The sequence below is a fragment of the Salarias fasciatus genome, chromosome 23 (assembly GCF_902148845.1).
Source record: "Salarias fasciatus chromosome 23, fSalaFa1.1, whole genome shotgun sequence".
Lineage (NCBI taxonomy): Eukaryota > Metazoa > Chordata > Actinopteri > Blenniiformes > Blenniidae > Salarias > Salarias fasciatus.
In genome coordinates, this window is record NC_043766.1 from 35934153 (window position 1) to 35961154 (window position 27002).

General features: G+C 42.0%; 3 protein-coding genes across 3 annotated transcripts in view; all 3 read left to right on the top strand.

Moving 5' to 3' along the window:
• LOC115382176 (NACHT, LRR and PYD domains-containing protein 3-like) overlaps positions 1–27002 on the top strand; it is a 1518151-nt gene that overhangs the window by 84701 nt on the left and 1406448 nt on the right. The gene's annotated exons all lie outside the window — the stretch shown is intronic.
• Positions 1–27002, top strand: part of LOC115382198 (NACHT, LRR and PYD domains-containing protein 3-like) — a gene marked incomplete at its 3' end in the record, with an annotated part of 406576 nt that overhangs the window by 37632 nt on the left and 341942 nt on the right. The gene's annotated exons all lie outside the window — the stretch shown is intronic.
• LOC115381941 (NLR family CARD domain-containing protein 3-like) overlaps positions 1–27002 on the top strand; it is a gene marked incomplete at its 5' end in the record, with an annotated part of 81271 nt that overhangs the window by 10920 nt on the left and 43349 nt on the right. Inside the window, 2 exons of the mRNA XM_030083589.1 lie at positions 107–280; positions 364–537. Of these exons, the coding sequence (XP_029939449.1) occupies positions 107–280; positions 364–537 (348 nt within the window). The remainder of the gene's footprint in view (positions 1–106; positions 281–363; positions 538–27002) is intronic.

A 27002-nucleotide genomic window follows, 5' to 3' on the forward strand; every position in this document is an offset into this window, starting at 1 on the left:
ATCAATGTTTTAAAAGTATTAACATCAGCTCCTCTTAAATGGCTTGGTGGGACTTTCTAAAGCTAACCAAATGTTGATGTGGTTTTCATTGTTGCTTCTTCTTCAGGTTGAGCGGCTGTGGTCTGTCAGAGAGAAGCTGTGAAGCTCTGTCCTCAGTTCTCAGCTCTCAGTCCTCCAGTCTGACACATCTGGACCTGAGTAACAACGACCTGCAGGATTCAGGAGTGAAGCGTCTGTGTCTTGGACTGGAGAGTCCTCACTGTAAACTGGAAGCTCTCAGGTCAGGATCCAGCTGCTGCTTGATCATGTGGAGAATCTTCCTTCTTCCTTCTTGACTTGATGCAGCCATGTTTGTGTCTCCAGTCTGTCAGGGTGTCTGGTCTCAGAGGAAGGCTGTGCTTCTCTGGTCTCAGCTGTGAGATCCGAGTCCTCCCATCTGAGAGAGCTGGACCTGAGCTACAACCATCCAGGAGACTCAGGAGTGAAGGAGCTGTCAGCGGCAGTGGAGGATCCACACTGCTCACTGGAGACTCTCAGGTATGGACACACAGCAGGAGCTCCTCATGGAGACTGAGATATTCTTCACAATGTCTCCAGTTGATGATCAGATTGGTTGTAAAGACTCTTGGATGAGAAGCCTGTTTAATGCTGAACAGCATTCATTATAGATGAAACACTGGCCACTAGCTCCATCATGAGATGGAGAAAATATATTTTGTAGGTTTAATTGAAGCTTCATGTGTGATGTCCTGGACCTCTTCAGATTAGGAAAAAAAGTTATGAAAAACCTGAATAATTCAATAAAATACAAACTTCTCTATCATTCGCTAGAAGCTTGGTTGTTAATCAATGGCATTTGCCCCCCCCCCCCCCCCCCCCCCCACTGTGTTGAGGGACAAGACAATGATGTCCTCAATCACCTTAGAACCACTGGCAGAACCCTTCAGAAACAGTCAGGATATTCACAGTGTTAGTTTAGTCAGGACCATCCAGAAGATAGTGTTATATGCTGATGACATTTGACTTTTTCTTTCAAACTCTGAGGTCTCAGTCCTGGACTCTCTCTCCAGTACGAACACAGTTGGATCAATGTCTTGGCTCCACAGCAAATCTGAGGCTCTGCTCCTGGAAAGTTCTGGCAGCATGTCCTGTTATTGTCAGTGGTTGTTCATGAGAGCAGTGGCAGAGGGGCAGAAACTGTTCTGGTTCTGGTCCTGGTGACCCCAACCCTCCTTCCAGAGGGGAGAGTTTGAAAGAGTTGGTGACCAGGGTGGGAGGGGTCGGCCACCATCTTATGTGTAAGCCTCAGGATCCTGGAGGTCAGAGGTCATGGAGGGAAGGCAGACTGTAGCCAATGACCTTTTCTGTAGTGTCCACTGGGGAGTCTCTCAGGCTGATGGAGGTGTCCACTGGGGAGTCTCTCAAGGTGATGGGGAACATACCATTTAGATTGTTTTATCTTTTGTACATGTTACCATGAAGACAATCAAAAAAGGGTGTTTCAGATCTGGAAAGGACCCATTCACGATGTACTTAGCACATTAAAAAACCCAGAACGTGAAAAATGACTTTACAACTACTTGGATATGAAAAGGTTTCACTCAACTTAATTTGATATTTTTGTAGTTTCATTCAATTCAATTCATTTTCATTCATATCACACCAAGTACCACACAGTCATTTCTCTGCACTTTCACAGAGAAAACCCAAGCATCCACATGAGCAAGCACCAGGGACTATGGGAAGGAAAAACTGCCTTTAAAAAGGAAAAAAAAATATTAGCAGAACCACTCTTGGTAACTTTCTGCTGTCCCGGCCGGGGTGTCCAGGTCACTCGTCCTCTTCTGTGTGCTTTGTCAGTCCCACCTGTGTCTGTGCATCTGCCTGCCCTCATGTTTCAATCTTTCAATGATCTCATCTATCTATGGTGTTCTGTCTCTGTCCCTCACCCCAGTCTGTTTAGTGTTGTCTCTGTCTTTGTTCTGTCCTGCTCCGTCTCAGCTTCCTGCTGTTCTCCACATCACCCATGGCATCTGTTATAACCCTGTTTGGGCTGTGTGTGTGTGTGTGTGTGTGTGTGTGTGTGTGTGTGTGTGTGTGTGTGTGTGTGTGTGTGTGTGTGTGTGTGTGTGTGTGTGTGTGTGTGTGTGCAGTGTCTGCTGCCAGGTAACATTCCAGACATGCCAATGAGGTCTCTTTCATCAGCTGGATCTCTGATTAGACAGATAGTTGTCTGGTGATGCAGAGTGGTTCAGAGATTCCTGAAATCTTCTGCACGAAGGGAAATGGAGTGTTTCTGAGGACCTACAGTAACACCAGTCACCTGACAATCATGTTGTGGCCCTTCCTGGGTGGTGTCTCCTTGAAGCTGGGGTCTCTGCAGAGCCTCGGTTCTACAAGTCTCTCATCAAACTCCGGTTGCTCGGCTCTTCCCCAGCTGAGAGAGTCCTGTTCTTCTCTTCACTGGAGACTGGTAGGTCAAAGCAAAACACCGAGCAGGCTGAGCCACCACACAGGCCTGCAGTCACAACAGATGCTGCAGAAGCTGCTGGATGAGGTGCTGGGAGCTCTTCCTGCTCTACTTTGGATGGCATTAGGGAGGGAATCCCAAACAGACCAACATTTGAACTGAGGACAGACATTTGACAGCTTGGGGGTAAAAGCTGTTTTTGAGTCTGTTGGTTTTGGCTCTAAGTGTCCTGTAGCGTCTGCCCGAGGGGAGGGGGGAGAAAAGAGAGTGTCCTGGGTGTGAGGGGTCTCTGGTGATTCCCCTGGCCTTCCTCTCAAGTCTGCCAGTGTACACATCACTGAGGGGAGGTAGTTTGGACCTAGTCACCCGTTCTGTTGCTTTTACCACCCGTTGCAGGTCCTTTCTGTCCTCCGCAGTGCAGCAGCTGAACCACACCGTGCAGCAGGAGGTCCGGAGGCTCTCGATGGTGGAGCGGTAGATGTTTGTGAGCAGCTTCACAAGGAGATGTGCCTGACGCAGCTTCCTGAGGAAGTACAGTCTCTGTTGGGCCTTCCCCACCTGGTGTGAGATGTGGGTGGACCACGTGAAGTCTTCTGAGATGTGGACCCCCAGGAACTTGAAGCTCTCCACTCTCTCTACCTCCTCCCCATCAATGTAGAGGACAGAGTGCTCGGTTCGCTTTGCTCTTCTAAAGTCCACTATCATCTCCTTGGTCTTTCCAGTGTTTAGGCTCAGGTTGTTGTGATGACACCATCGTCGTAGATGCTGGACTTCCTCCCTGTAGGCTGATTCATCATTGTCTCTGATCAGTCCTATGATGGTGGTGTCATCTGCAAACTTAAAGATGGTGTTGCTGGGGTGAGCAGGAGAGCAGTCATGTGTGAACAGGGAGTAGAGAAGCGGGCTGAGGACACACTCCTGAGGAGTGCCGGTGTTCAGGACAAGAGTGGAGGAGATGTGGTCTCTGATCCTGACATTCTGGGGTCTGTTACTGAGAAAATCCAGTATCCAGGAACACAGTGAGGAGCCGAGCCCCAGGTTGCTCAACTTCATAACCAGTCTGTGAGGAAGAACTGTATTGAAGGCGGAGCTGACATCCACAAACAGCATTCTCACGTAGGTGTTACACCCTTCCAGGTGTGTGAGGGCGGTGTGGAGAGATGTGATGACGGCGTCTTCCGTTGACCTGTTTGCCTTGTATGCAAACTGATGTGGATCGAGGTCAGCAGGAATAGCAGCCTTAATGTGGGAAGATATGAGTCTTTCGAAGCATTTGGTTATGATGGGGGTCAGAGTCATTCAGGCAGCTCACCGTGCTCTTCTTAGGCACAGGGACGATGGTGGCTGTTTTAAGGCAGGTGGGGACTGCAGACTGTAGTAGCGAGAGGTTAAAGATGGTGGTGAAAACCTCTGCCAACTGTTTAGCACAGGACTTTAGCACTCTTCCTGAGATGCCGTCTGGACCAGGTGATTTCCTCACATTGACTCTGCTCAGGGTGTCTCTGACCTGATGCTGCTGCAGCTGAATGGGGGTTTCGTTCCTCTCAGGCAGAGCAGCCAAGGTGGGGGCCTGTCCATTGTGTTGGTCAAAACGGGCAAAGATCCGGTTCAGAGTGTCTGGTTGAGTGCTGTCTGTGCAGACTGATGTTGTCTGACCATCCTTATAGCCAGTGAGTCTCTTGATCCCTTGCCACATGTTCCGGGTGTTGTTGTCAAAGTGCTTCTCAATGCGCTGTTTGTATTTGCTCTTGGCCGTTTTGATCCCCATTATCTCCTGTTAAAACAGTAGCTATTCTTCCTGGGGTCTAATCATCATCACCAAATTTTTTTTGCACCAACACTTTAGCATCATGTCAATGTAACCCTAACCGCGGGTCGCTTCTGGCTCCCGTCGCATCCAACTCTGCATTGTGTTTTGGAAGTGTGATTGTGCGGATGTAGTGCTGAAGGAGCCGGACACACGGTGGCGTTGAATCGTGGCTCTGACCGTTTATTTTCACTTTGATTCCTTACAGCAACAGAACAGAGCCTCGGCTTAGCAACAGACATGGATTGCATAGCAATGGCAAGATAACTATCAGAAATTACAGAGATCAGCTCACAAAGTCCTGACCTTACAGCAACAGAACAGAGACTGAAGGAAAATAGCGTTTTCGCGCGTTCTAGCTGCTGCGCTACTACGGTGGCCTCTAAGGACCAACAGTCCTAATCACCGAACTCCAAAACAATACAAACCAAAAGAAAAATGAGGTTGCAGCACCATCTAGCGACCATAATGGGCAACTGTCCTACATCAACAACAGGATGTACAGACAACATTCATACAGACAATACAATAACACGACTTTCAACAAATACCACATTAACAAAAACAAAAATAACAAAAACAATATCAAAACGGACGAAATAGCTCACCATTATACAATATTAAATAACCAGTTACATATGTTATTCTTGAGTGAATAAAAACAGTGTCATTTGTTTACAAAAATGAGTTGTGTGCAAAACTGTGGCAGACGGTTCCATGCCACCATTGTCTCCGGACTGGCGGTAGCTCCAGTAGCGGCGGATCAGCTGTGCGCCACACCGGTGGAGTGGTATATCCCACGGCGCCATCCTCGCTCAGGCCACGGCGTGGACCTAAGGAATCTCCGCGGGCTTCCTCGGGCTTCTCTGCAACCAAAGATGGATATTGTTCTTCAGATGGCCCTGATCAACTTGCGCTCGGCAGTGAACAAGACATTTATATTGAATGACTTTGTTTCATCGCGTGCGCTGGATCTGATGCTGATTACAGAATCGTGGATTAGCCCAAGTGAGTGTTTTGCTTTTTCTGAACTCCTTCCCCCTGACTGTTCCTTCCTAAATACTCCTAGAAAGAATGGCAAAGGTGGAAGTTTAGTGACTGTCTTTCGATCTAAACTCCCCTGTCAAGAAGTACAATCTAAATGCTTTGCGAGTTTTGAAGTGCAGCTGTTTGAGCTAAAGCTGCCTGTGCCCGTGCTGTGCGTCCTCGTGTATCGTCCTCCTAAATTCAACAAGGATTTTATTTGTGACTTCTCTGAGTTCTTGTCTGGCATATTTTTTACCACAGACCATATTTTAATCGCAGGCGATTTTAATATCCACGTTTGTTGCCCTGACAAACACATGGTGAAGGATTTTATGGACACTGTGGACTTTTTTAACCTCACTCAGTTAGTGAATGGGGCTACGCACGAAAAAGGTTTAGATCTGATATTATCTTATGGCTTGAATGTGTGTATCCAAGTGTGATATGGTCTGTGATAATAATATCTCAGACCATTTTCCTATTTTGTTCAATGTTACACTGCCGTGCTCTTATGCTAAACAGATCATTCCAGTTCGTCAAAGACGCTGTCTAAATTCACTGACGTCTGATTGTTTCTCTTCTGCTTTTATTGCATCTGATTTAAATATTGTTGATGGAGGCACAGAGCTCAGTGTTGATGAACTTTTGAGCTCTTTTTATCTCACTTGTACTGAGATCCTTGACTCCATTGCTCCTCTCCGCTCCAGACAGCCAAAGGTTGCTGGAGAACCATGGCTGAGCGACAGTACTCGTGCTGCACGCCGCAAATGCCATCAAGCAGAGAGAAAGTGGAAAAAGGACCGACTCCATGTTTCTCGAGGGATTTTGAGGGACTCTCTTTTGGAGTACCAACTGACAATAAAACGGGCAAAATCAGAATACATGTGCAATCTTGTGACAAATAACAGCCATAGACCTCATGTCCTGTTCAATGTGTTAAGTAGGTTGGTGAATCCTGTTGCAACTAATGGCATAACTCCAAGTGCAGCACTTTGTGAAAAATTCTGTTCCTATTTCATCGACAAGATTTCGGGTTCTGAGGTCATCCAATGCTGCTTGTGATATGATAGATACTGTTGTTTCCACTTGTCCTGGTGAGTTCAGCTACTTCGAGCCTGTGTCCCTCTCTGAACTTGCCAAAGTGGTCCAAAGCATAAAGCCTTCAAACTGCCCTCTGGATCACGTTCCCTTTAAACTGCTCAAAGATGCTTTTGAGTCTGTTGGGCCTTTTTTTCTGAAATTGATAAATTTGTCATTGAGTTCTGGATGTGTTCCCACACAGTTTAAGCAGACTGTGGTGGAACCGCTCTTGAAAAAACACAACCTTGATCCTTCAATTCTCTCTAATTATCATCCAGTGTCAAAATTCAAATTTTTATCAAAGGTTCTTGAAAAGGTGGTTGTGTGTAGATTAAAAATGTTTTTGCTTTCTCAAGACATAACAGAGAAATTCCAATCTGGTTTTAAATCAAACCACAGCACAGAGACAGCACTTGTAAGGATTTTGAATGACCTGCTTTTAACAACAGGCTCTGGTCAGTCTGCTATTTTAGCCCTCTTAGATCTTACAGCGGCCTTTGATACAGTCGATCATGATATTTCATAGGCTCGGTTGGAACAATATGTTGGTATCAAAGGTACAGCTCTAAATTGGTTTAAATCCTACTTGCTAGGAAGACAGTTTTCTGTGGTCATTGGTCCTTTCTCATCAGACAAAACTCCTCTCACTTCCGGGGTGCCACAGGGCTCCATCTTGGGCCCCTTTTTGTTTTCTTTGTATATGTTGCCCCTTGGATCAATTTTTAGGAAGTATCAAATACCATTTCATTGTTTTGCTGACGATATACAAATTTATATGCCTATTAGGCCTGAACATAGCTGTCAGTCTCTTCAGCTGTGCCTCGCTGAAATCAAAGACTGGTTGAAATCAAACTTTCTTAATCTCAATGAAAGCAAAACAGATTTTATTGTTTTTGGTGACAGCCAGACATCTGATTCCATTTCTACCACTCTTGGGATGCCGTCCTCAAACAGATGTCAATCAGTAAAAAATCTTGGAGTCACAATTGACAACTCATTGAAGTTTGACAAGCAAATCAGTTCAGTGGTGAAAACCAGCTTTTATCAACTTAGACTCCTGAGCAAAGTGAAGTCTTACCTGCCGTCAGACCAGCTGGAGAGAGTCATCCATGTTTTTATTACATCCAGACTGGATTATTGTAATTCATTATATTTTGGTCTGGATGCCTCCTCTATCCGCCGGCTGCAGCTTGTACAAAACGCAGCTGCGCGCTTCCTGACAGGCACCAGGCGCTCGGAGCATATTACTCCAGTGCTGCAGTCCTTGCATTGGCTGCCAGTGTCTTTTAGGATTCAATTTAAAATGTTATTACTTGTTTTTAAAGCTTTAAATGGGCTGGCCCCAGTGTATTTGAGTGAGTTATTGTCTGTCTATGCTCCTGTAAGAGCTTTGAGGTCTTGTGACCAGTTGTTTTTAACTCGTCCTAGGTCAAGACTAAAGACCAGGGGTGATAGGGCATTTGCTGTAGCTGGGCCTAAACTGTGGAACAGTCTCCCTTTGAGTATTCGCTGTTCTTCAAATGTTGAAGCTTTTAAAGCGCTGTTGAAGACCCACCTTTTTGCAGTGGCCTTTAACACAAGCTGAGAATGTATTGTGATCCGTATGTCTCCCTGTGTATCTGTTATAATTTGTATGTCATTGTTTTGTACAGCACTTTGGGCAGTGGAAACTGTATTTTAAATGTGCTTTAGAAATAAACGTGACCTTGACCCATTGCTCTATAGTCAGTGTTGCCAGATCCTCATGGCAGTTTCCAGCCCAAGCACTGCTGATAACCCGCCCATTTTTATAAAAACCAGCCCAATTCGGCCAAACCCATGAGATAGCGCCAAAACATTATACACGCAACAGAAAACACTTCCTAAGCATACAAACCTTAATATAGTGACCATAATGAGGATAAACAACTTTGTAAGACAACGCAAGTAACACCTCTCTGTTGCCACAATAAAATTATTAAACAAAAACAATGCATTTCAAAACCAGCAGCTGCTCTCTCTCGTGTGCACAGCACGGCTGCTCACATGCACGCACACACACACACACACACACACACGCACATCCTAATGAAATTATCTTACCTTCATGAAGAATCAGGTTGAAGTTCCATTTCTTCTTTTTTATTATTTGAACGTTGAACTCGCCAATTAATACGGAAACCAGTTCTTCCAAAACACCAGCTCCGCTTCACTCCGGGTTCTACACACTTCTCCTCCGCTAGTTAGCTGCTGCGTTCAGGTGACTTGAGCGAGCTGCGAGCAGTTGCCTCTGAGGCAACTGTTGTTGTGATACTGGGCTATACAAAAATAAATTGATTGATTGATTGATTGATTGATTGAAAACTGAAACTGGGTCGTTCACGTGAAGGCAGCGGTGACAGCTGGACTCAGGAGACACTCAGGAGACACGTGAAGGAAGCATGGACAATTTGCACAAAGGAATGGCTGTCAGACAGCAGTGAACCGGCTATCATCGTTCATTTAAAAGAGCCGTTCAAACGAACGGCTCGCTGATTGAATGTCACAGCACTAGTAACTGTGGAGGATGACAATGGTTGCTGCAGACTACTGGTTTTTCATATCTGCCGCCTGAGTGCAGTCGTCTCAGCTTGGTACGCAGTGGAGGGGGGTGTGTCGCGTTTCTGCACCGGCCACGGAAGAGCAGACAGACGTGATTTCTGTGAAAAATTCCGCTATCGCGGAACTTGGGCTCCCGCCCAAGGCTGATTTTTCCAGCCCAAGAAGTTAAAATCAGCCCAATTTTTACATGCCCGCCCAAGGCTCTTTTTCCCAGCCCAATGACTTTTAAAGTAGCCCAATTGGGCGGGAACCCGCCCAACCTGGCAACACTGTCTATAGTGCACCGATCTTTGAATGTGACTGGATCGATAGACAGGTAACAGAAAATGTCCCTCAGCTGTTTGACGGGTAGAATACTGATGCACATTACTGAAAAAGGTCCACTTATTATAAAGTATTTCTGGTGTTCTTGTAATTATAATATTTCTAAGGAGGCCAGCTACCTGCCAATGTCAACGCCGTGTGGCCTGAAAACAGGGATTTAATGGGTCACAAACCCCAAGCGGCTCACGGTTTGGGGTCGTCAAAGACGGGACTGGGAAATAGCCGGATCACCGCCGCTACTGCTGAAGAACAGGACACTGTATGACGCTAGTGAAGGAGCTAACAGGCTACCACCGCAGTGTTTCGCTGCGCAGAGCGGGCAGGTGGACGGCGCTGGATGCCCGGGTGTGCTACGAAGGAGGCCTCGTCTGGATTAGCGTCTCAGGATGCCTCCAAAAAAGGCGCCCACCGAAATGGAGGAGGAATTGGAGGAGATAAAGAGATCGCTGGGTAAAGTTTTGGAGCAAACGGACACAATTGCTAATCAACAACAAATTATTTTGAATCTTATGGATGAAATCAAGAACTTAAAAACTCAAAACCAGGAGAAAGATCAAAGGATAAATGCACTGGAATGTCACATTGCAGACTTGGAACAATACAGCAGGATAAATGATTTGATTGTCACCGGCCTAGCCATCAAGCCAAGATCTTACGCCAAGGCAGTGACTGGACTAAACGGAGAACCCACTGAGATGGACCAAGAATCGGCGGAGCAACAGGTGGTCAACTTTCTCACCACCAAAGGTATATACATTGACACAAAAGACATTGAAGCCTGCCACCCACTTCCAAAGAGGGACAAACGTCCGAGTGCTGTAATACTCAGATTTACCAACAGAAATCAGAAAACCGCTGTGCTCAGACAGGGAAGAAAACTTAAAGGAACAAATGTGTACATTAATGAGCACCTGACTAAAAATAACTCAGATATTGCCAGGCAAGCACGCATCCTGAAAAAACAGCAAAAAATACAAGCTACTTGGACTTCGAACTGCAAGGTATACATAAAACTCAATGGCTCACCTGAAGAGGCCAGAGTTTTATGTATTAGAGATGCTCGTGACCTAGAGAAAAATTATGTGAATAGACAAGGTAACAGATCTCATTGCGAAAGTTCTTTTTTTCCTGTTTTTTTTTCTTTTTCCTTTTTTCAACAATACACAATGACAGACGAGAACTATGAAACATCTACATCTGAAAGTGATACTGAAGAAGTTAATGTAAACCATTGTTATGAACTTCATACACCTGTCTACACAGAACAAAACTTGCCACTTACCATAAATAATGTTGATCCTGATGACAATTTTTTTTAATATTAAAAGTATGTGCAAATATTATCAAAGTTCTCAAATTCCATTTCAGTCTGATACCTTGTCGATAATTCATTTAAATAGCCGTAGTTTGAGCGCCAATTTTGATAGTAAAAGAATCTTTCTCAGTAAATTCAGTATGCCTTTTGATGTTACAGCAATGCCAGAAACATGGATGCAAAATGAGAAACCTGAAGACTTTGCATTGGATGGTTATGAAATGTTTAAACAAAATAGAAACCATAAAATCAGAGGGGGTGTCGCACTTTTTGTTAAAAATAATTTACAAGTAAAAATTATAAAAAATATGACTGAATCTGTTGATGGCATAATGGAATGCCTTACAGTGGAATTAATCTTTGAGAAGAGAAAAAATGTCTTAATAAGCTGCATTTACAGAACTCCGGGGACTAACATTGATATTTTTGTAGATAGTATTGTAAAATTATTTGGAAACGTAGGTCAAAAAGAGTTGTTTTTGTGTGGGGACTTCAACATTGACTTGCTTAAAATAAACAGACACAGACCATCACAGAATTCCGTGAATACAATGTATAGCTTTTCATTTTACCCAAAAATTGTACGACCGACACGCATAACTTCAGAAAGCTCAACACTCATTGACAACATATACACAAATGTATTGAATGAAGAAATCCCAAGTGGGATTTTGATAACCGACATAAGTGACCACTTTCCAGTTTTTGTTCTCCATAATTTAAAAGCAAAAATAAATAAATATACAGGGAACCTTACAACTAATTACAGAAGGAAAACAAATGATGAAACTCTGACTGCATTTAAAGAAACTCTCGCACGTTGTAACTGGAAATCCCTTTTAGAAATATCTGATGTAAATGCAGCTTATAATTCCTTTCTCAGTACCTTTAAGACACTGTATGATCAGCATTGCCCCTACATAAATTTAAACTGTGGGCAAAGAAAGAGTACTACGCCATGGATAACGAAAGGACTGGAAAACGCATGTAAAAAAAAAGAACCAGTTGTATGTGACTTTTCTAAAGACAACAACAAAGGAAGCAGAAAAAAGATACAAAAAGTACAAAAATAAACACAAATATATTAAGACATTGCAAAAAACAATATTACAGCACATAGTTACAAAAGAATAAAGACAACATTAAAGGTTTGTGGAGTACAACTAACGAAGTTATCCGACGGGGACCTAAAACTACTTCAATACTTGAAAATTTCAGTTATAATGATAAAATTATTGAAAACAAAGATGACATGGCAAATGAATTCAACAAGTATTTTATAAACATAGGTCCACAATTAGCTGCAACCATTGCCACAACAGGTACTGAGCCTGTGTGTGAAGGTATTCCTCTAAACTCAAGATCCTTTTGCCTCTCTCTAACAAATGAAACAGAAATAATTAATACCGTAAAAAAATGTACTAACAAAAAATCTACTGACAGTGATGACTTAGACATAAGCATTATCAAAAGAGTCACTGAGGAAATTGCACTACCATTATCCCATATTTTCAATATATCCTTTAAAACTGGTATGTCTCCAGATCAAATGAAGGTAGCAAAAGTTATTACTATTCACAAAAATGGTTCAAAAGACCAATTTGAGAATTACAGACCAATATCAATCCTACCTCAGCTTTCAAAAATATTACAAAAACTTTTTATCGATAGATTAAATGCATTTATGGATACAAATATTATACTAAATGATAGCCAACATGGATTTAGAAAAAATAGGTCACCAGTATTTGCTTTAATTGAATTAGTTGAAGAAATCACAAAAAACATAAATGAAAGTAGGTATCTGGTTGGAATTTTCATTGACTTAAAGAAAGCTTTTGATACCATGGATCATGGCATTTTACTGCAAAAGATACATCGATATGGAATAAGAGGAACAGCCTACAGCTGGATAGAGTCTTATTTATCAAACAGAAAACAGTATGTTCAGTGGGGACAGCACAGGTCTGTATGTGACACCACAGTATGTGGAGTCCCACAAGGATCAGTGATAGAACCTAAATTATTTCTGTTATATATCAACAACCTATATTTAGCTTCCGAAAAATGTAAATTCATTTCATTTGCAGATGATACCTGTCAAGTCCTCCAAGTTTTTGTGCTGCTCTGGACTTGAAAAGAGCGTTCTCTTCGTATGGATGTGGCAGGATTCCACTCAAAGAAGAAGAAGAATTAAAAGTTTTCTTTTTCCAATTCTTTTATTGTAGATAAATCTTTGGATCTGATTTTATTTTATTTTAGCTAAACCTTTAGCTGGTTTTTAGTTCCTTTGGGCTTCTTATTAGGCTTCTCTTTAGGTGAAAAACCTTCAGGAAAATAAAATATACCAATTACTCCTGGGAGTAGTATTTAGACTTTTTCACAAAAGTAATGAAGAGCTAACAATGATCTGGCCACAAAGTACCAAGCAATCCTAACAAAGGTAGATTCTGAATATTAAATTTACTTATCAGTTTAAGGTAGCAAATAAATCAAATGCTTTTCCTCACAATACATTAACTTAGTTACTTTTCAGTGAATTTTAACTTAAACTTCATCACCTCAATTAAATATTAATGAAAAGAAAACATTCTTAAAGTCTCATTTGCAACTGGAGAGTCCCAGGCGCTTCTGCACTGCAAACATTTCTTCTTGACACAGTCACCGTTCTGCAGCTCTTACCGGCTGTCCATCCAAGTTGAAGAGTTGTTTTGCACAAGGTGAAATCCAAGGAAGAACAACTTTCCTTTCCTGATCATTCCCAGAGAGCTGTGTTTTCCCCTGGTCTGTCTCCTGCTCCAAGCAGGAAAGCTGTGAAGCAGGTCATCTCTCCACCCAGCTGGCCAGGGGCATCAATCAGGTGATAGGAATCACCTGCTCCCTCTCCTTCCCGATGGGGGATGGGAGGCGGAGCCAGCTCGCAGCCAGTTTTGACAGAACACCTCCCACTCGGTCTTTCCACAGGTACTGCTGGGAAGGCCGCACAGATCGGGAGCTGGGTCTGCCAGTTGATGGTCTTTGCATCCTCCTTGGAGTCTCCAGTCCGTTCTTCAATGGATGAAGAACCAGCTGTCGTCGGGCATCTCTCCGCAGGATCGTAGACTGGACACTGGTTTCCTTGAACAGTCGCTTGCTGGTTTCGGGAGGTCGGGTCATGGGAATGCAGGAGCTTCGATTCGCCTTTTTGACAGTTCTTTTTATGACCCAAGTTGGCTTTCGCATGGCCTGCAGACTGGCCTCCCACTTTGAGGTCTTCAGATTGTGGTTAGAGCCTGCGTAGTTTTTGGCTGTTCTTCGGACTCGAGTTCTTGTGGTTTGGGTTTTGTTGTTCTTCAATTGACTTTGCAGGATGATCTTTGGCTGGACTTTCTGATTCTCCCACTTGTTTCCTCCAATGCTTTGATTTGAGGAGACCCGAGGTTTTATTCCAAAACCTCCAGTTTCCAGAGTCTGCTCTGCATTTTGTGCATTGGTTTTGAATTCTGGCAACCTGTTGTGGGACGCCAAAATGTCACCCGCATAGCTGTGTTTGTCAGCACCGCCAAGTGTGGGGTCGCTTTTCGATACCTCTCGTCGTTTGTCTGCCTGGGTTGTGCCCTTGCCACCAGGTTGAGGGTTACCACAGCTTCCGCATTCTGGATCGCAGGCAGCGCTGATGCCTTCCCACCTCCACCAATCCAGGAAGTTGCCAACCGTCGTCGCAGTGTAGGAGTGCTTGATGGCAGGCGAGTCACAGGTAAGTTCCTGGTATTTTCCAGTTGCTGTCCTCATTGATCTGGTGAAATGGGTTTGTGAAGCACAAGCTGAATGACTGGCTTTCTCGAAAAGCTCAGGATGACTCCCAGCCACTGTTTTCCCGAGTGGTCCATCCCACAGGACGAGGTCTCCTACAGAGCGCACCTTTTGAGGAGCTAGCCGACCCTCTTTGTGGCTTATCAGGAGATGTATTTCTCTTGGTCTTTGCAATTCATCGACTGGGATGTCGGGGAAGATCTTCTGAAGTTGCGTGGCGGTAACAGGATGGTGAATGTCTGTGATACTATCCAATCCGTAGCAGACTAGTTGATGGGAGTCATAAGTCCCTTTGTCTGAGCAAATCCGGATTTTTTGGAAGTATCGCCTTGTCTTGACCGCAACTTCCATACCTCCAATTCCGTGGACCACAAGAGTTATGGCTTCACTCTTCAAATTCAGTCGTTTTGCAGCTTCATGTGTGATGTAATTGGTATCTGATGCAAGGTCAATTAAGGTGCCAATCTTTTGACCCGCATTTGCTGTTACTTCTAGGAGCATCATGATTACTGGCCACTCTGATAATCCAAATTTCTCCATCAGATTTTGCGAGTTAGAGGCATGCGCATGTCTCGACACTGTATTTGCAAACACATGTCGGCATTGTTTGGCAAGCTCAGGTGGAAGTTTTTTAACAAACTCTTTTTGGGCCTCAGTGTAGCTCCTTTGGTTGTTACCGCCTCCCACTGCTCCAACTTTATCCTTGCCTTTGTTCGGGCATAGAGTGAAGTGATGTTCTGTATTTCCGCTGCAATTTGGATTTTTGCAGATGAAATTAGTTTTGCAGATGTGATTGTCATATGAATGCACTTCAAGGCATTTCTTGCATGCTCCGATCCTTCTCACAGCATCCCTTCTCTCAGGCAGCTTTAGCATGTGGAATTTCTTGCAAAAGTAAAGCTTCTTTTGATGCCCTCTTTCTCCACAGATGACACACCCAAGAGACTGGCTGCTCCCTTGACTGGAGGCTCTTGTTTGTGCTTGTCGTGGTTCAAGCCTGGTCCTCGGTGGATCACCGCTGAGCTGGTCCAATTCCTCGTAAATGGCTTCCTGGCTTTTGAGAAATGTGAGGAGATAATCAAATCGTTGAGCCTGATTCAGAGAGCCGCCTCTTTCTGCCAGATGGAGAAGCCACTCTTTCTTCAGCACATCAGGAAGTTTGCTCTCAATGGATTTCATGACCAGTGGATTTTTTATTGCGTCAACCTCATCAAGGTCACTCAGATCTGAGAGGGCCTTCTCAACTGTTTGAATGAGCTCGATGATTTTTCTTGGTTGGTGGGATCTGATTGCTGGGGTGTTCTGGAGCTCTTCCACAATTTCGATGGCGATGATTGCTTTATTTCCAAAACGGTTTTCCAGCACACGGAAAATGTCGTCAGCTGTATTGTGGCTTGAGAGGCGAAGATCTTTCTTGATTTTTTCATCAACGCTGTCGATGAGTTGAAACTTTTTGATTTCTTTTGAGCCTGATGGTTCTCCTTGGGCTTGAAGGGCTTCCCAATCCTTTCTCCAGCGATGGAATTCGCGTCTGACGCCAGTGAACTTGGGTAGAGAAGCTGGCTTCAGACTGATGACTGGTGCTGGATAGTTGACTGCAGACACGTCCATCGCTCTCTCCGAGTCCTTTCTGGCTCTTGTTTGGATGAAGTCTGCCTTTCTGGAAATCAGCTTGGGAAGGATGAACTCAAGCTCTGCCACTCGACCATGAAACGTCCTCTGCTCATCAGGGGGCGCCCAGCGTTTCCACTCCACCAAGGTCTTTTTTGCAGTCCCCACCAAACTTTTCAGGTGTTCAATCATAAAGTCAAAGGCTTCTTTGTCTTCACTTAGTTGGAAATTTGTTACCCGGTCTGCCTCTGTTTCTGCTGTTTGTATTGCCACTGTCAGCTCATATTCTCCGTAGTTTTCCCATAGTGTCTTCTGAATGAGGTCTTTGAGCTCTTCTAGCTTCTTCTCACACTCCATTGCAGATTTCTCTAAGTCGGCTTTTTGCATTTCATTTAACGCTTCTTCATCCCGCCCAGATTTGTTTTCTTTTTTTTTTTTTTTTTTTTAATTGCAAACACGAATAAACAATACAGACAGACAGAGACATGCAACACGACAAGCCGTACAACAGAAAACAGAGTGGAAGCAAAAGAAAACAAAACAAAAAACAAAAAGACAAAAAAAAAGAAACTAAACAACTAATGAGTAAGCTATTTGGTGTGTTTGTGTGTGTGTGTGTGTGTGTGTGTGTGTGTGTGCGTGCGTGCGTGCGTGCGTGCGTGCGTGCATAACCTGAAAAATATACAGTCCACCCCTTTTTTTTTTTCACATATACATAAAGATATACATACACATTCATACCTGCATTCATACATACATTCACACATGTGCACAATACATACATATACAAACAATTGTAAGGAAAACAACAGCCAAATAATCAAAACAATAATAACAGCAACAGAACTCTACCACCAAGGAAACCAACAAACAAACAAAAAATAATAAATAATAACAATACAAAAAGTAAATCAACAAGTAAATTATACAAAGCAAAAACAAATGAATAGCAAACGCAAGGATATCAACAGTGGCGGTGGAGGCAACAAACTCAAGCATCATGACCATCAGTGACAGCTGCAGCAAAAAAAAAAAATATAAAAAATAAATAAATAAACCTCAATATAACAACAACAATCACAACAATAACAACAATGATAACAACAATAGGAGCAACGATAACAATAACAACAATAGGAACAACAATAACAGTAACAACAATAATGACAACAACAACAGACATCACTGCTACCACAACACCGACACCACTGCACCCTCTGCCACCCCCAATAATAATGATGACAACAACAACAAAAACAACAATAACAATAACAAAAACAACAATAAGTATGCTATGTGAGAGTGGTTTGCTGTGGGTCATGACTGCAGAAAGTTAATGAATGTTTGCCAGGTGGGGTTGTGGGGGGTATCAGAGGAGTTTGTATTTTCTAGAGAGATGTAGTCGATGAGGAGGTTTTTCCAGTGTGTAATATGTATGGAGTTCCGTGATTTCCAGTTCATGAGGATAGTTTTCTTGGCAACAGCTAGCGCCATGAGAAGTAAGCGGTTTTTTGTATGATCAAGTTTTGATGTGGATAGGTCTCCTAATAAACAGAGGGTGGGGGAAAGCGGGATGTGGCAGCCCATGATTTGTGACAGGATGTCTGTAATGTTTTTCCAGAAGTGGTGGACAGGTGTGCAGTGCCAGGTTGCATGAATGTAGGTATCTGTGCAGTTTTCTGTGCAGTGTGAACAGTTATCGGTTGATGAGAAGCCCATTTTTTGCATTTTTTGTCCAGTCAGATGTGTTCTATGAATGATTTTGTATTGGATGAGTTGTAAGTTGGCATTTGTTGTCATGAAGAAAATGTTCTTGCAAATTTGGGGCCAGAAGTCGGCATCAGGAGCAATTGTGAGATCTGTTTGCCATTTTTCTGAAGGTATGGATGATATTGTATCGGTCTGTGAAATTAACTTGGATATTTTAGATAAGAGTTTTTTTGAAGAGGAGATATTAATGAGGGTAGAAGCTGAAGGGGGGAGGTCTAGGTTTATGTTTCTGTTTTTCATTGCTGATTGGATGGATGATGAAACCTGTAGGTATTGTAAAAACTGTTGGCTCCTGATGCCGAACTTCTGGACCAGAAGTGGGAATGGGACCAGGGTGTTATTGTTGAAGATGTGTTTGAGGTGAGTGATCCCTTTATTTGAAGTGTAACGGTTGTTTATTGCTGGTGAAGTCCGGGTTGTGCCAGATGGGGGTGAAGAGTGACGGTGCCAGAGTGGAGTCAGTGATGCTGTGGAATTTCCACCAGGCTGTCAGAGCTGATGATATTGTGGGGTTTTTGAAACAGGGGTGTTTTTTGATAGACTGAGTGAGAAATGGTAAATCTGCTAAATATATTTCATTACTAACTGTCTGTTCTATGTCTAACCAAGTGTTGTCTGACGGAGTGGGGTGAGTCCATTTGTAGATATACTGAAGTTGATTTGCTAGTGAATAGTGGTGAAAATTTGGTGCATGGAGTCCGCCTAATGTTTTGGTTTTCTGAAGTGTGGTCAGTTTTATTCTTGGGGGTTTATTTTTCCAGTAGAATTTATTGATGGATGAATCAAGAGAGTTAAACCAGATGAGAAGTGGGTGAGAGGGGATCATTGAAAGGAGATAGTTAATTTTGGGGAGGACTGTCATCTTTATTGTTGCTATTCTGCCTAATAGTGATAGTGGTATGTTCATCCATCGTTGGAGATCATCGTTTATTGTTTTGAGTAATGGAGTGAAATTTAAAGTAATCAACTCTGACAGTCTGGGAGAAATGTGGAAACTAAGTAAGTGATGTGACTTGTGCAGAAGGGGATGGGTGTGGTGAGGGCTGCCACATCCAGACTGCTGGTGTTTAATGGGAGTATGGATGATTTGTTCCAGTTTATGGAGTAGTCAGAGAGAGAGGAAAAAGAGTTGATAACTTTTATTACTTCTGATAGTGACGATTGTGGGTTCTGAATGAAGAGTAAAATATCGTCTGCATAGAGGCTGATTTTATGGTGCATGTTGGGAGTTTGGATTCCAGTAATGAGGGGGTTCTGACGGATGGCTGCTGCTAGGGGTTCAATGAAAATGGTAAACAGAGAGGGGGAGAGTGGACATCCTTGCCTGGTCCCCCTGTGAAGAGTGAATTTTTGTGAAGTTTGTCCGTTAGTAATGACTGTGGCTGTAGGTGAAGTGTAGAGTGTTCTGACCCAGTTAATAAATGATTCCCCAAAGCCAAATCTGTTGAGGGTATGGATGAGAAATGACCAGTTTACTCTATCGAAGGCTTTTTCAGCATCTAAAGTGGTGATGATGGTTGGATGATTGTGTGTGGCCGAATGGTGCATGATATTGAACAGTCTGCGTGTGTTATTGGCTGAATGTCTTCCTTTAATGAATCCTGTTTGGTCTGGATGAATTATGGATGGGATTATTTTTTCTAATCTGTGGGAGAGTGCTTTAGTGATGATCTTTATGTCAACATTGAGGAGTGAAATGGGACGATAACTTGAAGGCAGGGTGGGATCCTTATTTGGTTTGAGGAGGAGTGAGATGGAGGCTGTGTTCATGTTTGGAGGAAATTTGGAGTTCTGTTGTATTTCAGATAACATGTTCTGGAAAAGTGGGGCCAAGACGGACCAGAAGTGTTTGTAGAACTCAGCAGGGAAGCCATCAGGTCCAGGAGCTTTATTGTTGGGCATTTTATTGAGAGCAGAGTGTATTTCTTCATTCGTTAGGGGGGAGTCTAGTGTATTTTTTTGTTCAGGGGAAAGGTGGGGTAAGTTAACGCTGGTGAGAAATGATGTTATGTCCTCATCCTTTGAGTTATTTTCTGAGAAGTAAAGGTTTGCATAAAATTCTTTGAATACTTGATTGATTTCATCTGGTGAGTTAGTTGGCTTCCCTGCTGAGTTCTTGATGGTGGGGATGGTGGATTTTTCCTTATTTGTTTTGATTTGATTTGCGAGGTATTTTCCGGATTTGTTATTGTAGTGGAAGTTTTCTTGCCGGAGTCTGTTGATTAAAAAGCTGATTTTCTTATTCAGTATTTGGTTAATTTCTAATTTATACTGTCTTAATTTCTTCTCATTTTCTTCCGTTGGGTTAGTTGCATTGGTGATTTCAAGTTGTTTGATTTTTTCTTCTAACTCAGATTCTTGTTGTCTTTCTTTTTTTTAAAGGCAGAGTACGATATGATGATTCCTCTTAGGACAGCTTTACCTGTTTCCCATAAAAGTGTGGGTGATGGCTTTGAGGAATCATTTATTTCCAGGAAGGATGCCCACTCTTTTTCGATGAGGTTGTTAAATTCATCCTCTTTCAGGAGTGATGTGTTGAAGCGCCATCTGGGGGTTGGTTTGTGTGGTCTTGGGTGATTCCATTTGAATGATACTGGGGCATGGTCACTGATGATAATGGAGTGGATACAGTGTTCAGAAATGTTTGGAATCATTGAATTACTGGTGAGAAAGAAGTCAATACGTGAGTATGAATGATGTACTGGTGAGAAAAATGAGAATTCTTTTGCTGTTGGATGTTGAAGGCGCCAGCTGTCACCAAGACCTAAATCTCTCATGAACTGGATTATTGTTTCTGTAGATTGCCAGGTGCGTTTATTTCCGGATGTGTTGGATCTGTCTATTGATGGGTCTAAAACTGTGTTGAAGTCGCCACCGATTATTATTTGAGAGTCGGAAAAGCTGCACAAGGATGAAAAGAAGTTATTGAAAAAAGATGGGTCGTCAGTGTTTGGGTCGTATAGAGAACCTATTGTGAGGGAGCTATTGTTGATTGATATGTTAATGATTACGAATCTTCCTTCTGGGTCAGCGATGGTGGAGTTATGGATGAATGATACTGATTTGCTAATTAAAATACAAACTCCTCTTTGTTTTTTATTGTAGTGAGATGAAAATGAATGGGTGAATTGGGATGATAGTAGTTTAGTGTTGTCTAGTTCTGAGAGGTGTGTTTCTTGTAACAAACAGATGTCTGCCTGGAGTGAGGTGAGGTGATTGAATATTTTATTTATCTTTAACCGTGTGCCCATACCACGCACATTCCAGGTTACAAATTTTACAGTTGACATGTAGGTGGATTGATTTCAAAGAGAAAAGGGGACATTATGTTGAGTGGGTGTTCATGTGAGTGTGACTGTGGAGATATGTGTGTGTGTGTGTGTGAGTGCGTGTGTGTGAGAGTCTCTGTTCTAACAAAACAAAACAGGAAAAGAACAAACACAGAAATTACAAGCAAGACAAAAACATTGAACAACAAAAAACGGTGGCAGCGCTGCTTATCAAAGCACGTGGTGTGCGGAGCGAGATGTAGGTGCATACAGTAAATGTTTCTGAGAGTCCATGTGTGGAAACAGTGGCGGAGAGAGAGAAAGAGGGGCGGAGAGGAGGTCCATGGAGAGGGGAGAGAAAGTGTGGGGGGAGGGGGGCTGGGCTGTTATTTACATGAGAGAAGGGGGGCTAATATAACCAGGGGGTGATGTCCTTGCTGCGGTATAACTGTCCGTTGATGTAAAGTTTGTCCACAGAGATGATTGCCTTTTTTCCTTCAGATATCATTTGTTTTCGGATGGGGAAGAGTTTTTTGCGTCTGTCCATGATTTCTTTCGGGTATTGATCGTTGAGTCCAAAGTCCGTTCCTTTTAGCTGTTTTCCTTGTTGTTTAACCAGTTCTTTCTGTTTAAAATGTTCAAATTTGGCGACAATTGGGCGGGGTCGGTTGTTGTTGGGGTTTTTCTGTCCTAAACGGTGAACGCGGTGGAAGGTTATGTTTTTGACTGTGTCCGGGGGGAGTTTGAGCTGGTGTTTAATAAAGTCCAAAACTGATTTCTCTGGGTCTTCTGTGGTGTGTTCAGGGATGCCGGAAAAAACCAAATTGTCTCTCATACTGCGTGCTTGTAAGTCCAGTATTGTTTCTTTCATTGCTTTGTTTTCGGCGGTGACGGAGGTGAGCTGGGTTGTGACAGAGGTGAGCTGGTTATTGATGGTATTGACGGATTTGTGGAGAGTTTTGTTTTCTTTAGTGAGGATTTCGATCTGTTCGTGGCTGAATTCTAGGCTTTGACGGAGTGACTGAAACTCTTTATGAAGTACTTCGACGAGAGCAATTCTGGCGTCGAGTCCGGAGAGTTTTTGGTTTATTGAAATGAGAATGTCGCTTACCTCCGGATGGCGGAGTGACTTTGGGGATGAAGATGGAGATGAGCCTGAGCTGGGTAGAGAGTTTGAGCGGGGTCTTTTGCAGGCTGGAGAGAAGCTGGATTTTCCGGAGGTAGGTGAAGTGGCCATGTTTACTGTGCAGTATGATGCAAAAAAGTGGTCAATGTATTCCTCTAAGTCGTCCAGGTCGATAAGTGAGTAAGATAATCCGTGAAAAAAGGAAGAGGGGGCCGAAGAAAAACCAAAAAACGAAAAAGCAGAAGCAGATGGAAAGTCGGGAAAGAAAAGTTGTTGAATCTAGCAGCCGGGCGCCGCCATCTTGCGTCGTGCACCGTCACGTGAGTGGTGCGTTCAGGGTCGCATGGGAGCAGAGTCCCAGTCTCCAGATTTGTTTTCTGCTAGGTATTGAGTTTCAACATCATCATTTGCTTCTATGACTTTGTTTATTTCAGTTGTAAGTTTTTTGAAGCTTTCCTTGAGCTCCTCCTCAGACATCATGGTGTGCGTTCTGGTTATTGTATTTGCCAGTCTGGAGAATTGGCGTTTTGCTGACGTTCTGTTGGTCTTTAGTTGCTGCAGGATTACAGAGTCAGCCATTTTGCGTCGCTTCCTGGACCAGGTTTCACTGATTTCACTGTTGGTTTTCTCTGTTGAGTCCGTTTCTTACTGATGACCCGGTTTTTCACTGTCAAGTCCTCCAAGTTTTTGTGCTGCTCTGGACTTGAAAAGAGCGTTCTCTTCGTATGGATGTGGCAGGATTCCACTCAAAGAAGAAGAAGAATTCAAAGTTTTCTTTTTCCAATTCTTTTATTGTAGATAAATCTTTGGATCTGATTTTATTTTATTTTAGCTAAACCTTTAGCTGGTTTTTAGTTCCTTTGGGCTTCTTATTAGGCTTCTCTTTAGGTGAAAAACCTTCAGGAAAACAAAATATACCAATTACTCCTGGGAGTAGTATTTAGACTTTTTCACAAAAGTAATGAAGAGCTAACAATGATCTGGCCACAAAGTACCAAGCAATCCTAACAAAGGTAGATTCTGAATATTAAATTTACTTATCAGTTTAAGGTAGCAAATAAATCAAATGCTTTTCCTCACAATACATTAACTTAGTTACTTTTCAGTGAATTTTAACTTAAACTTCATCACCTCAATTAAATATTAATGAAAAGAAAACATTCTTAAAGTCTCATTTGCAACTGGAGAGTCCCAGGCGCTTCTGCACTGCAAACATTTCTTCTTGACACAGTCACCGTTCTGCAGCTCTTACCGGCTGTCCATCCAAGTTGAAGAGTTGTTTTGCACAAGGTGAAATCCAAGGAAGAACAACTTTCCTTTCCTGATCATTCCCAGAGAGCTGTGTTTTCCCCTGGTCTGTCTCCTGCTCCAAGCAGGAAAGCTGTGAAGCAGGTCATCTCTCCACCCAGTTGGCCAGGGGCATCAATCAGGTGATAGGAATCACCTGCTCCCTCTCCTTCCCGATGGGGGATGGGAGGCGGAGCCAGCTCGCAGCCAGTTTTGACAGAACAATACCACTATTCTGTGCTCAGGAGAGAACTTTGAAACACTGTTGACAGAGATTGCTACTGAAATGTGTAAGCTAAAAAACTGGTTTGACAAAAACCAACTGTCGCTTAATGTATCTAAAACAAAAATGATGTACTTTGGCACACGTAAACTTGATAAGCAAATGGAAGTTGAAATTAACAATATTAAAATGGAAAGAGTATGTGAGCACACATTTCTGGGTGTAACTCTGGATCACAAAACTTCTTGGAAACCACACATAATAAAAATTAAAAATAAAACAGCAAAGATTGTAGTCCTAATGAACAAATGCAAATACTATCTAGACAGGAAAGCCCTGTATACAATCTATTGTGCCCTCATCTTACCTTATTTAACCTACTGTGTAGAGATTTGGGGAAACTCTTTCAAAAGTAATTCTGAATTGCTTTGTAGGGTACATAAAAAGGCAATTAGAATTGTACACTTAGCAGAATATTGTGCCCATACAAATGCCCTCTTTCTTCAATTAAAAACATTAAAATTTAGAGACCTTGTTCAATACAAAACACATATATTACTTTTCAAAGTAAAACAGGGGCTACTTATAACAAATATTCAAAAAATGTTTCTCACGAGAGAAGGAAAATATAACTTGAGAAGGGAAACTGATCTGAATATACAGTTCTCCCGAACATTTCGAAAAAGAATGTGTATCACTAGATGTGGCATGAAAATGTGGAACAGTCTGGACGACAATATCAAAGCGGCTAAAGACTTAATACATTTCAAAGCACTTTACAAAAATCATTTCATGAATAAATATGCTGAAGAAGAAAAACAGTAACTGTGTGTTAGTACTGAGTGTCTAAACCAAAACAATATGTAGATTGTACGATTCTCTTTCCTTTATCCATTACTTTAAGTTTAAACGATCATAAACAATAATGTGTACGAACATAAATGATAACGTACGACATTCCTTTTCCATCTTTTTTTATCCAATACTTTACGTTCATATGATCATAAATGAAAATTTGTACGAACATAAATGATAAAGTGCAACATGCCTTTTCTGTCTCTTGTATCCATTTCTTTAAGTTTAGACGATCATAAATGATAATGTGTATGAACATAAATACCATACAACCTTAACTCTCTATTTCTTTTAGCTATTGTTTTTAGTTTATATGACCATAAATGACAAATTGTAGAAATACAAACAATAATGTACAATATACCTTTCCAATTGTTTTATCCATTATTTCATTTTTTTCTACCATAAACGAATGTACCATCTCTGTATATACATGTATTCGTATGTATATCTAGTAGACATACAAGAGCACATGTGCAAATGTTTATATGTATATATATGTATATACAGAGATATGTATAAAATGATGCTGTACATAAGTTACAAGGGAGAATCCAGCAACAAGGTGTTACACTAAAGCATCATTCTTTGTAGAATGAGGGGTAGGATTCCAATAAGTTCTTTGAACTTCCAACCTACTCCTTTTGAGTGTCAAATATTGCTTTGTATTGTCTTTTTGTACTGTTTTTTTATATACAAAATACTCAAATAAACTCATTCATTCATTCATTCATTCATTCATTCATTTATTCTAATAAATTTTGTGAGAGAATAATGTATTCTACTTTTTACTCGCAGCCACGCCAGCTGGTTATGCATGTATTCAATGCTTGTCCTAAAAGAACAGTTTAGGACAAGCCGAGCTACTTTATTGTGTGCAACTTCAAGTTTATTCATATTACCGTATTGGCCCGAATATAAGACGACTCCGATTATAACACGACCCCTATTTTTCAAAGATCATTTTGTGAAAAAAAAAAAAAAAAAAATGCTGAAGACAATGAGGTCACCCATAAAAGAAATTTTTATTATACAATTATAATAAACTCAAAAACTCACTACTGAGATAACATTTCACGAGATATAAAATGAAAAAATAAGAAGCCTCAAGGGGTTCAAACTGCATAAATGATGTAAATAACTTTCCAGTGCCTTCAGCTGAATCAGGCTCTGGTGGTGGACATTCCGTCTTTCCGTTTTTCAGAGACGTATTCTCTCACCCTTCTATCAGTCTCTCTGAAGCGTCTCTCCTGGGACCACGGAAAGCTTTTCTCATAGCGTTAGCATCTGTAGGCGTTTTTCTGTGCTCTCCAATAAGAACGAGGCTCTGCTCCACCAGACCTCCTGGCGGCTTGGCAGTAGTTTGATGACTCTGCTGCGTTGATCACCATCAGTTTAAAGTTGGTATCATAACTTCTCCTCTGTTGTTTGCTCAGTTGTCCAGCGTTCAGCCCCTTTGTTCCAGATGATCCGCCATTTTTCATCAGATCATTTGATCTCATTTCATCGCTCCACTCGCTCTCTGGTCAGTGATACTTTGGCTCCATCTAGCGGCGTGGATGCGTATTGACCATCTACCGTAAGTCCGCGATTATAACACGACCCCACTTTTGAGAATGCAATTTCTGGAAAAAAAAACATTGTCTTATATTCGGGCCAATACGGTAGTTTTTGTAGTGGCTCAACAAATAATAAAACAATCTAAATGGCACAAAACTATTGATTCAACCAAAATCTTCCTTATTCAGTGTGGTATACGTTTTCTACAATTTCGAACTGCTGCCATACTTCTGCCCATTTTATTTAATATCTGTTTTATTTGATGATTCCAGGTAAGCAGGCTGCCCACAGTTACAGCTTGGCCTCAGTGACTTGTTCAATGATTGTGCTTCCTACAGACAAACGCAAAACAGGAGAGTCTTTTAAACAATATGATGAGCCTATGACCATGCATTTAGATTTCTCAGCATTAATTACCAACTTATTTTCATTGATCCAATATTCTACTAATTTTAATTCATTATTCAGTAATGTATTCAATTCTACAATATTGTCACCAGACACATAACTCGTTGAATCATCTGCATATAGAACAAGAGTGGCATGTTCCAAAATAAAGGCAAATCATTTGTATAAATGGAAAATAACAATGGTCTTAGACAACTCCCTTGCGGCACTCCACATGAGAGAGGCCTTGTCTCTGAATAACTACCAATAAACAATACGGTATAATCTCTATTAATAAGGTAACTTTTAATCAATAGAATTGCAGAATTTTTAAAACCACAACAACTTAGCTCTTCCAACATTAAATCATGATCAAGTCAAACGCTGCACTCAGATCTAGCAATACAGTCCCAATTAATTTCCCTTTATCAATATCATGTGACCAATCATCAGTCATCTGAGTTCAGGCAGTCATTGTGGAGTGCCCTTTCTTATAAGCATATTGACACGGTGAATTCAA